Source organism: Neopelma chrysocephalum, unplaced genomic scaffold, assembly GCF_003984885.1.
Source record: "Neopelma chrysocephalum unplaced genomic scaffold, ASM398488v2 Primary Assembly neopelma1_363, whole genome shotgun sequence".
Lineage (NCBI taxonomy): Eukaryota > Metazoa > Chordata > Aves > Passeriformes > Pipridae > Neopelma > Neopelma chrysocephalum.
The window spans coordinates 141,884-153,825 of record NW_020898027.1 but is presented as its reverse complement, the minus strand read 5'-3'; the positions used below and the strand labels follow the sequence as shown (position 1 = coordinate 153,825).

The 11,942-nt window shown below is 53.3% G+C and overlaps 1 protein-coding gene across 1 annotated transcript in view; it reads right to left on the bottom strand.

Moving 5' to 3' along the window:
- FBN3 (fibrillin 3) overlaps positions 1-11,942 on the bottom strand; it is a 125,852-nt gene that overhangs the window by 43,428 nt on the left and 70,482 nt on the right. Inside the window, exons 8-14 of the mRNA XM_027706108.1 lie at positions 10,696-10,821; positions 4,898-5,050; positions 3,341-3,517; positions 2,229-2,372; positions 1,729-1,848; positions 962-1,087; positions 266-388 (exon numbers count right to left, since the gene is read on the bottom strand). Of these exons, the coding sequence (XP_027561909.1) occupies positions 266-388; positions 962-1,087; positions 1,729-1,848; positions 2,229-2,372; positions 3,341-3,517; positions 4,898-5,050; positions 10,696-10,821 (969 nt within the window). The remainder of the gene's footprint in view (positions 1-265; positions 389-961; positions 1,088-1,728; positions 1,849-2,228; positions 2,373-3,340; positions 3,518-4,897; positions 5,051-10,695; positions 10,822-11,942) is intronic.

The window sequence follows — 11,942 nt, the reverse complement described above, 5'->3', positions numbered from 1 at the left end:
GAAGGATGTGTAGAGAGGGGTGAGGGAGGGACACATGGAGAGGGATGAGGGGCATGAGGAGGGGGTGAAGCACATGTGAAGAGGGGTGAAGGACACATCAACATTTTCCCTCATGCCCGTTCTGGGGGCAAGGGGCGATTCCTGGTGGCAAAGCAGGAGCTGCCGGGCAACAGCCTTGGTTGTTCTCAGCTCCCCGTGCTCTGAGACACACCAGCAATCCCAGGGAATGGGAATGGGCAGGGAACAAGCTCAGGGATCCACACACCGACACAGTAGCGCCCGTTGGGAGCCAGAACAAATCCGGGCTTGCAGATGCACTTGAAGCTTCCGTCCTCGTTGATGCACATCCCGTTGAGGCACATGTTGGTGGTGGCACACTCGTCGTGGTCTGGGGAGGACAAACACCTGGGCTGAGCCTGAGAGCAGCAGCAAGACCCTCCTGTGCTCAAAAACCCTCTGAGTCCCATCTCAAACTCTTGTGGCAGTGGGTGCTGATCCTCGAGGAAGAGGGATGGTTTGGGATGGAAGGGAGCTTAAAGAGCATCTACTCCAACCCCCTGCCATGGGTAGAGGCACCTTCCCACTGCTTCTCCTGGTGGGAAGAAGGAGAAGTCCTGCTGGGAACTTTCTTTCCCACCTTTCCTGGTGGGAAGAAGAAGTCCTGCTGCACTCTCAGTACTCTCAGCCAGTGAAAGACTCAGACACCGGCTGCTGGAGCATGTCCTGCCTCCAAACCCAGCCCTGCTAATGCTCCTGGACCCCAAAACCTACAGGAGCACTCACAGCCTTATAAAAACCCCTTCCCACTTGAGCCCTCTCATTTTAAGACATCCTAGAGCTGAAGGGAGCGCAGGGGTAGGATCGGGATTTAAGGAGATTTGATTAAACCAACCCTCAATCCCAAGGGAGAACACAATCCCAGCTCAGCCCCAACCTCCCCAGGGGCCACCAGGAGCCTCACCAACACAGTTCTTGCCGTCAGGGGTGATCTCAAAGCCGGCGTTGCAGATGCACTGGAAGCTGCCGTCGGTGTTGACGCAGCGGCCGTTCCTGCACATCACCCCGTTCATGATGCACTCGTCGATATCTGCCAGGAGAGGGACACCAGCAAGGTAGCAGCAGCTTAATAATCTCCAGTTTAATAATCTCCAGTTTAATTATCTCCATGAGAAAGCCAGCCAAGTGCTCTCAGACTCAAGAAAAAGTTATCTTAAAAACATCTAGTTGGGAAATTAGGAAAGCTTTTCACACTGCAAACTGAGGGGTCCTTTGGAAACCATTTGGTTGGAAAGAGAGAAAAATTAAGAATTCAACAGAAAAATCTGCCTTTGCTTCTTGTTTCACGTGGTGGAATGTTTTCTTGCCACGATTCTCTTTCAGCAGTCCCTCATCTTGGTGCTGCAAGGCCCTGAGAGAACAACCTTGCTGGGCATCCTACGCCGATACAGATTCGCCTCAAAACCCCATCTTCTGCCAAATAAAATCCCTTAAACAGAGTTCTGCTCTTGGAAAGGACTCTGTGGCTTCCTTGATTGCCACCAAGCAATTTTAAGGCGGATGAAGGCAGAGGGAACTTCTCCAAGACAGATCCCACCACACGCACGTGGCCGGAGGTTGGTTGGTGTTTGGGGGCTCCTCACCCTGTTTCCCCTTTAGAACCATTCCCCTTGGGTTCCCAGGGCTCTGACCCCCCCTGAAGCTCATCCGAAGGAGAGGGACAACCCTTACCAATGCAGGCCTGCTTGGTGGGGGTGCTCTGGAAGCCCTCGTGGCACTTGCAGTGGTAGGAGCCCGGGGTGTTGACGCAGTCGCCGTGCACGCAGGGGCTGCTGGAGCACTCGTCCACATCTGCCAGGGGAAAACACCAAACCCTGAGCGTCCAGGAGGCACAACCAGCTCCCAGGACAAAACACCAAACCCTGAGCGTCCAGGAGGCACAACCAGCTCCCAGGACAGGCACAAGAAGGGCTGGGGAGGTGCTGAGCCCCTTGTGCTGACAGCAAGGTCCCTCAGGTGGCACCACCCCAACAAGGATCCCCCTCGACGTGGTGTCACCTGCACGAGGACCCTCAATCCCAGAGTCTGTGTCACTGAGGAAGGTGTTTAACAGTGCTGGGGACACCAGCCCTCATTCCTGGTTTCCATCCCAACCCTCCCTGGCGTTGGTGCAGCAGCTGGAGGTGCTTTAGGAGCAGGCCCAGGGCCCATCTGGAGCAGAGGCCACTCACCAATGCACTCCCCCCGCACGTCCTGCTTGTAGCCCATGTTGCACTCGCAGCGGTAGCTGGACGGGGTGGGGATGCAGCGCCCGTTCAGGCACAGGTTGGTGAAGTGCTTGCAGATGTCAATGGTCTGGTTCAATGTGGCAGTTCCTGGGAAGCACAGAAAAAACATCAGGGAGAAGGTTCCGGAGCCCTCGGTTGTCCCCAGGGCTCAGGGTGGGGACATCGGAACCGTGACAGCCCCGAGATGCTCCTGGGCCCTGAGCAGGACCCCCAGACCCAGTAAGGGTCTGCAAGGGGCTGCTGTGCCCCCTCCCCACTGTTCTGAGCTGGAAGGGACCCACAAAGACCATCAAGTCCAGCTCTTGAGTGACTGGCCCATACAGAGATCAAACCCAGCAGCCTGGTGTTATCAGCACCCTGCTGGGACCAGCTGAGCTCATCCCAGGGCCAAAAGCCTTGGAAAATCTCTGGGATATGTCTTGACAAAAACATCACCAGGCACGAGGGGGGCTCAGCCTCTCTGAGATAAGGTGGGAATCCATTCTGGCCCCTCTGAAATCAGATGGGAATCAATCCCAGCCCCTCTGAAATCAGATGGGAATCACTTCCACCTGAATGGGATCAGATGGGAATCAATTCCAACTCCCTCCGAAGCAAGGTGGGGATCAATCTTTGGGGCCACCCAGCACGTTCCCACAGGCTTCAGCCCTCAGCAAGGAGCTGCACTGGGGTGCACAGCACAGGGGGGTCCAAGGTGGTGCCGTGAAAGCTTTGTTCCCCTTCGCTAATTGTTTGAAAGGCTTCGTTCCTGTTGAGTGATTGGGGAGAGATTCCAAACTGGAGCCGACCCCGGCTGTGTTGCCGTGCCAGCAGACACTGTTTGATGTGTTTGTGGGCTCAGTGTCCTGCACAGTGTTCCTGTCACATCCCACCACTCCCCCACCCCCGGGGTCGGGACACACACCGTGGAGCTGTCGAAGAACGCGGGCGTGCCGGGAGCAGCATTCCAGCATTCCAGCCAGGCAGGAACACGCTCTGCTCCCAGCCAGGCAGCCTGAAGAGGGGTCAGCACGAGGAGAAAGGAGTTTAATTACCAATGCTCGAGCTTCCTGGGCCCATTCCAGGCAGCCCCGGGATCCCGCCTTGTCCGTTCGCCCCGTTTGGGCCGATGCCTCCGGGCCCGTTGAGTCCCGGCCCGACGCCGTTGGGCCCGAATCCAGGGATCCCTGGAAAGTTCCCAGGGAAGCCTGGCACGACCGGGAGTCCCTCGATGCAGAGCCTGCGGTACTCGTCTGAAACAAAACAGCTGCCTCAGGGCTTCTCCGGGCCTGAATCCCCCCGCAGGGAACAGCGGGATGGGGACGGATCCGTGGGGAGCTGAGTGGGTGGGTGCTGGTGGGAACGGGGCACACGGGGTGGGGAGGGCTTGAACACCCTTCATCCCACAGCAGGTGAGGACACACAGCTCCCCAGGGTGTCTGGCAGCAGGTTTTTGGGGCACCTTGGCACGGTTGGCACCACAGGCTCCCTTCCCGCCGGGAAGGACGGGACACTCAGGAGGTGCCAGGCACTGGGAGCTCTGCCCTGCTCGGAGTTAGGGGTGAAAAAAGAGATGCAGAGTGATGTATCTACATCTCTGGGCCTCCTCCAGATGCAGAGAGATGGATCTACACCTCTGGGACTCCTCCAGGCCTCCTGCTGCCTGGGCTCACCCCGAGGGTCAGTTATGGTGGGAGCCAAGGAGAGCTGAAGGAGTGGGAGGAAAGGGATGAATTCCTGCCTTGGCTCGGCTCATCTGGCTCTGCTTCAGCTGAGACCCAGGCAGGAGAACCAGCATCCCCAGGTGACCTTCCCTGGGTGTTACATGGATGGGATTTTCTCCCAGGTAACAAGTGATAGGACGAGAGGAAACAGCCTCAAGCTGTGCCAGGGGAGGTTTAGGTTGGAGATCAGGGGAAATTTCTTCATGGAAGGGGTGGGCAGGCACTGGCACAGGGCAGTGGTGGAGTTCACACTCCTGGAGGGATTTAACAGATGTGTGGAGGTGACATTGAGGACAGGGGTTAGTGGTGGCCTTGGCAGTGCTGGGGGACGGTTGGACCTGATGATCCTGGAGGGCTTTTCCAATCACAGAATATGCTGAGTTGGAAGGGACTACAAGGATCATCCAGTCCAACCCCTGGCCCTGCCCAGGACACCCCAGCAATCCCACCCTGTCCCTCAGAGGGTTGTCCAAGAGTTCTGGACATGTTCCCCAGGGTTTTCCTTCATTCTTCTCCACCCCCTGCCCCTCTTTATTTAAGAAGTTGGGGCTTCATTTGTCCCCTACAAACACAGAAACATCCACAGCAACAATGCAGCAGGATTTCTGTAGAATCCTGGATGATCCTGAGCGGGAAGGGACCCCCAGGGATCATCAGGACACCCCAACAATCCCTCAGAGGATCATCCAAACCCTCCTGGAGCTCTGGCAGCCTTGGGGAATAACCATTCCATGGGGAGCCTGTTCAGTGCCCACCACCCTCTGGGGAGGAAGAAACAATAATAATGGATATTGCTGTTCCATAATACCCCACCCAACCCTCCCTCCATTCCAGGATTCCCCACATCACACCGGGGTTGGCACAGGCCGGAGCTGCCCGGGCAGCGGCAGAGCTGTGGGTGGCACTCACCAGAGCCCCTCACAGGGCACATCTCGGGGGTCTGGCCGATGGCCCAGCAGCGCCCTGAGTCACAGCAGCACTGCATCCTGGTGTACTGGCCCGGCAGGTCCCCGGCACAGCGGCCCCCGATGAGCGCCGAGAAACACGTCCCGATGCGCTGGTCTGAGGGGAGAGGGAGAGCAGGAGGAGGAGACACCGTCACCATGTGCCAGCACAGCACCCTGGTGGCCTTCTGAGGGCTCTTTCTCTTCTGGCTCCCCCGTATCCCAACCCAGCCCCTCATTCTGCCTTGTCCTCCCACGTCATGAGGTTCTCCAGCACCTCCCTTTGGAGCACATCGATGCTCCAGGACTCATTCCCGGGGTTAAATCTCACATTCCCATCCTCCCAGTCCCGGTCCTGTTCTCCCAGACAGCCCCAGCCTCCCATTTAGGCTCTTAAAAACAGCCAGACCAAGAGCCAGGCACGGGCAGCACGTGGGCAATCCCTCCTTGCCCCGCAGGAAGGACGAGCTGACCCAGCTGATTGTGGGTGGATTTACAGAGCAGAAAACAGGTGAGATCCCCCATCTCATCCCAGGCTTCCTCACCTTCCCCCAAAATCTGGATTATTTCCAGGTGTCTCCCTTCTCTCTCCCTAGAGTTTCTGGGCTGATAAGAGATGCCAGGGGCAGGTTCCCCCACTGAGCCCACACCAGCTGGGAGAGGGGAGGTGGAACCTTGACTCTTCCCCTGCTGGATGGATGAACTATTCTGGGCTAAATTCAACAAATTTGCATCCTGGGGCTGAGATGTCCATCCCTCAGGTTCCTCCTCTGCTGTTCGTGTCTGTCTTGCTCATTTATATTCCATTTTGTGACCAAGGTTTGGCCACTGGCCAACATAACACCACAACAGGCCCCGAATTTGGCCACGGGAGGAGCAGCATCTTCTCCTCTCTCGGGCTGTGGGACCCAGAGTGATGTATTTATCTGACTCCTGCCACCAAAACCATTTCTCTGCCATAAAAACAACCCAGCACTGCCTCCTGCTCCTGTTTCAGGACACTCCCCAGCCATTCCTGCTCCATCCCTGAAGCCTTGGCTGCACAGTCCTGCTCCTGCTTTTCCCTGGGAACTGCCAGACCAAGGTGGTTGGACATTTCCCACCCCACTCTGAGGCTGAGGGACCAGGTCCAACCCTCCCAGTGACCCTCGGCACTGCCACCACCGTCCAGTGCATCCTGCAAACCTCAGGACCTTCCCAGAACTGTCCCACATCCCAGGTTTCCCCACACCCAGCGGTCCCAGCATCTCCTGGGACTGGAGCTGTTCCCAATCCCACATCCCTCCGGCCCAGCCTGTTCCTGTTTCAGGCCAGGGGCTGATTCCCACAGGCTGGACTGAGCTGGGAGGAGAAGGAGCCCTGGATGGTGGTCAAAGCCACAGACACCGAGCCTGGCACCGGGGCGGGGTGTGTGTGGCTTCTGGACCAGGCCCAGCAGACTGAGGGTCTTTCACACGTCTGGCAGGCTCCACCTGGCACCAAGTGCTCCAGGAAAACCTGGAACCTTCCACTCCCTCATCTCCAGGAGATTAATGAGGGGGAAAAGTCTCCTCTGATGTGTCAGCTGTGGCTCTGGGCTGACATCAGCCTGGGCTCTAATGGAGATGAATTGCCTGGAGCTGTTGGAGCTGTCGGATCCGTGGGCTGTGGTTCCATCCCAGAGCCCTGCAGAGGAGACACTGACCCCATTGAAAGCCAGGGGGACTAAACCAGCAGCTCTTTCCTCAGGCACAGCCCTCCCACCCCTCAGCAGGAACTGCTCCCTCCTCGGAAACTTTATCCACCTGGAGGAGGGAAACTCGGGAGAGGGGGTTGAAGCAACACTAGATTGGCTCCTAATCCTAAGGATGGGAAGTACAAGCCCCCTGGGTCATCCCAAAGCCTTGATCTCTGGGGAAGCAAAAGCACTGCCCACGTCTCTGCAGGTTCCAGCAGGTGCTGGAGGGTGGCAGGGCTGTGTTTCCACACAGGGAGCAGATTGGGGTTACTTGGTTTTGGGAATTTTCAGTAATCCAGCAGAAGTGGAGGGACAGGACAAGGGGGGGAATGGCTTCCCACTGCCAGAGGGCAGGGTTAGGTGGGATATTCGGGAGAAATTCCTCCCTGGCAGGGTGGGGAGGGGCTGGGATGGAATTCCCAGAGAAGCTGTGGCTGCCTCATCCCTGGAAAGTGTCCAAGGCCAGGTTGGAGCAATCTGGGCTAGTGAAAGCCCAGAGGGTGGGACTGGTTGAGCTTTAAGGTCCCTTTCACCCCAAACCATTCCATGATTCTCCGTAGCCCCCTCTGGCTCCCAAAAGCAGCTCCTCTCTGACCAACCCAAGGCAGGATTTTGGGACCACTTGGAAAAGCTGCCCCTCGACCCCCTGATGGGAGTTATCCTTGTGAGGGCTCAGGGCTGAGCTTAAACGAACTTTTCTAGACCCGAGGGGGGTAGTTTGGAATAAACAAACCCTTTGGGGCATCAGAGATCCCCACCCAGCTCCTCCTGTCACTGTGTGGTGCTGCTGGATGTCCCCAGGGCTGGCAGGCAGGGTGACAGCCAGGCTGGGAACAGGGAAAGGTTGGAGAGCTCAGGCTCCTTCCCCACGGCCAGACAAAATGCTGACAAGTGTGACAAGGCGGGGGGGGGGGTCACAGCAGTTTGTGTGACACGGGGAAAACGCTCCAGCCCTTGTTCCGTCTGGCCCCCGGTTATTAAACTCGGCTGCTCTGCCGCGGTTTGCAACAATCCCGCTCCGAAATGAAGGTCAGAGCTAATTAAAAACTCATCTGCAGCTGCCTCGGGCGGGGAGAGGGGTGGGTGGGAAGAGCTGTGTCCCTGCGGTCCCTCTGTGACCTCCTCCAGGGCCACCCACACGCTGGAGGTGGGAGCACAGCTTGTCCTGCCCTGTCCTCCTCCTCCTCCTTTTCCTTCTCCTCCTCCTCCTCCTCCTCCTCCGCGGCTGCTCCGGGAACAGGTTTGCACAAAACCCTTCAGGAGAGCAGAAAATGCTGCGGGGAGACGGGAGGGGCAATTCCAAGTGGGATTAGAGAGCGCCCGGAGGTGGGAGATGGAGCCAGAGGTCTGGCTGAGGTCTCTGGGTCAGAGAGGCTGGGGAGGGTTTACGAGGCAGGAGATGGAGTTTTGGGACCTTCCACTGGGGTCTCGCAGGGTTTGCAGCCCAGCTGGGCCACGGGGAGCGTGTCCTGATGCCCAGGAGGAGCAGGATAGAAGGTTATCCATCCTGGCTTATCCCTAACTTCCCATTCCATGTGGTCTGCACAAGGTGTCTGAGCTCTGTCCTGCACCTGCAGGGGATTCCTGCACTTTAAATCCTAAGGAATGGAGGTGGGGCAGGGGCAGGGAGAGAGGGAGGGATGGAAAGTTGTGGTGCCGCTTCCCAGGAATTAAGGAAGAGGAATTTAAGGGTATTTCCCTCCCTTTGTGTCTCATCACGAGCAGAAATTGAGAAGCTCAAGTGACCAAAGCCAAACATGCCTGGAAGTGTCCAAGGCCAGGTTGGAGCAACCTGGGATAGTGGAAATGTCCCTGCCCAGGGCAGGGGGGTGGGACTGGGTGGTCTTTAAGGTCTCTTCCAGCCCAAGCCATTCCACGATTCCATAAGCCTCATATTTCCCTTTTCCTCTTGCTCTTTTCTCTCCTGGACAACGACCAAAGTGGACAAAACTCTCCAGGCAGGTGAAGCCCTCAGTGACACCCTCAAAACCTTCCCCAAGCCCAAGACTTTGCAAGGCTTGGCCCTCCCCAGGACTGGAGGCTTTAAATCTGCCAATGCTGCCCGAGGACAGAGAAACCCCAAATCTCTCAGAGCTTTGCTGCACTACCAGGGGGAAAAAAAAAGAAAAAGAGCTAAAAAAGCAATGTTCTGGTTTGCAAGGGCTGGAACACCACGGGCAGGTCTGCAAATGCATCTGAAAAGGCCGTTTTTCCCTCCTTGGAAAATCATCCTTTGAAGCTGTTCTTGAAGAGAAAACCCATTGTAGCAACAAGAAAAAAATCCTCCCAGGCTGCTGGAGCAGATCCTTCTGCTCAAAAAAACCTCAAAAAAAAATCCCAGCCTGGCTTTTACAGGCAGAAATGAATGAAACTGTTATGAACACGTGTGGGACCGGACTCTTTGTGTCAAGCCCAGGTGGTTGAAGCCTTCAATAAATGCTCATTTCAAACCATGACGGGCTTTCTCCAGCCTTGCTGCTGGTGGGGTTTTACTGGGCAGGGCAGTGAGAGAAGTTAATGAGGTTGGGGATCAACTCGAGCCCCGGGTCTTTGCTATTTCAGCTGTAAAAACTCCGGGAGATTATTCAAATGCAATAAAAAAAGTTGTTTACATCACTAAAAAAGGATGGGAATGTGTCAAGGCACCACATAGCCAGTGCTGGTGCCCTTTGAGATATATATATATATATTTATATTTATTTTTATTTTTATATATTTATATATTTTTATATATTTATATACACTTATGTATATTTATATGTTTTTATATTATATACATTACATATCATATATTTTTATATTATTTTTATATATTTTTATATTATATATATTTCTACATATTATATATTTTTATATTTTATATATTTTTATATATATATATTTTTATATATATATACATTTATATATGTATATTTATATATATATAGGCACTGTGGTCACCTCCAACCTAAACATCTCAGAGGTACCAATGTGACAATCTCTCCTCTCTCTCTCCTGATGCTGTTCATGCTTGAAAAGTGGCCACATTAGTTATTAATTCCCAATTTTTCCAGCCATTCCTTCGATTTGTTTTCACCCGGGAACGTAAATCGCCGCCGTAAACTCTCAAAAAAAAAAAACAAACCACCAAAAACACAACCATGGAAGCAGAGTTTGCAAAATCTGGATCCCAGGGCAGCGACACCCAAGAGCAACTGTGAATTTTGCCAAAAAAAACACGGCCCTGTCCCAAAATGTGACGGCCCAGCAGCGCCTGTGAGCTCAGGGGAAATGACGTGGGGGGGAGTTCAGATCCACTCCCTGGTCCACTGCAGCTAAATAAGCTTTGGGACTATTTTTAAACGTGGGCTTTCTAATTTTATTTAGCTTTGGTTTTCAAGGAAAGCGAAGGAAAAGTCCACATGACTCATCCATCACACTCATCCCTCCGGGCTCATGGCAGGGACTGGGAAACGGGAGGAGAAGAAATTTCGTCCTCGTTAAAAATCCATCAGATTCCCAAACGAGAGGAACTCGTGCTTTGCTTCTTACTCACACTTGACAACAACGTTTCTCTGTCTGGAATTAGGACATGTATAATTTTTGCTCCAGGTTCTGTGGATAGAAAAGATTCTGGAGCTGATTTTTTTTTTGGTTTTTTTTCCCTGCTCTATTAATTCCCGGGATTTCCAGCTGTACCTGACATTTTGCATTGCAGCGACGACGACCTTTGCCTTTTCTGTGCCAGTCCCTCCTTCCAAAATCCTCCCAATCCTGGTCTTTGAGGAGAGCATTCTCAGCAGGCACTGGTCTAGCAATCCTAGTAGCTTCCACACAAACTCATGGATCAGACCACACACCATCTAAACCTTCTACAATGCTAAAAATGATCCTCCCTACAGTTACACTACTTCCCATAACCCTCCTGTCCCCTCCAAAATTCTTCTGACTCGTTGCCACCTCCCCTAGTCTTCTAATTGCAACAATGACTTTCTACACAACCTATTATCCTAATCAATACTTATCCCAATGATGTGGTGGGGCCGGGCCGTGGTTTGGGGTCTCACCAATGCAGCGGGATCCGTCGGGGCTGGTCATGAAGCCCCGGGGGCAGGTGCACACGTAGCTGCCCGCGGTGTTGGTGCACTCGCCGCCGTCGCACGCGCCCGAGATGGCCCCGCACTCGTCCACGTCTGCAAGAGAACACACGGAGTTCATGGAGTCTCCAAGACTCTCCCACACCGAGGGGTTCATGGAGTCTCCAAGACTCTCCCACACCGAGGGGTTCATGGAATATCCATAGGAATCTCCCACACCGAGGAGTTCATGGAGTCTCCACAAGACCGAGGGTTTCATGGAGTCTCCACAGGATTCTCCTACACCAAGGGTTTCATGGAGTGTCCACAAGACTCTCCCACACTGAGGGTTTCATGGAGTCTCCACAGGACTCTCCCACACCGAGGGTTTCATGAAGTATCCACAGGACTCTCCCACACCGAGGGTTTCATGGAGTATCCACAAGACTCTCCCACAGCGAGGATTTCATGGAGTCTCCACAGGACTCTCCCACACTGAGGGGTTCATGGAATATCCATAGGAATCTCCCACACCGAGGGTTTCATTTCAATTTTTGATCAATATAATTAAACACCCAAGGCTTGGGGGGCACTTGGCTCCAAGGGTTGTCTGGAAGCACGAGTTGGACCTTTGGCCATTTTTTGTTTGACTCAATAACGGGGTTTTTTCCTTAATGATTCGATGATTTTATGATTATTTTTTTTATTAGCAACTGAAATGTGTTTCAGGAACCGAGTTGGAATCAGATTCAACCTCTAATTAATTAATTAATACCCCCCAAGCAGTTGGTAGGTGGTAAAAGACAGAAGGAATATTTCACCTGATGGTTTTTACAGTGGCAAAAAAAAAACCCTCAAACCTATTGGTAAAATGAATTATTTCAGCTAAATGACATTATTTATGACATCCTAAAACCTGTGGTGCTGTTGTGAATGGATAAGGGGCTTTTTCTCTGCTGCCTGGGGCTGGCAGGAAGGAACTGGTCAGAGTTTGGTCCTTGGAGGAGGGAATTTTTTCCACTGGGAAGCGCAGCCTGATGGCATTAACACGTGTGGAGCTGGAGCTGCTGCAGGGCAAAGACTAATCTGCAAAAAAAAAGAGTAAGGTGAAAAAAAAAAGGAGAAATAAACAGAAAAAAAAAAAAAAAAAAAAGCAAAAAAAAAAAAAAGACAATAATGAAAAAAAAAAAAAAGAATAATCCAAAAAAAAAGACTAATCTGGAAAAAAAAGAGTAATG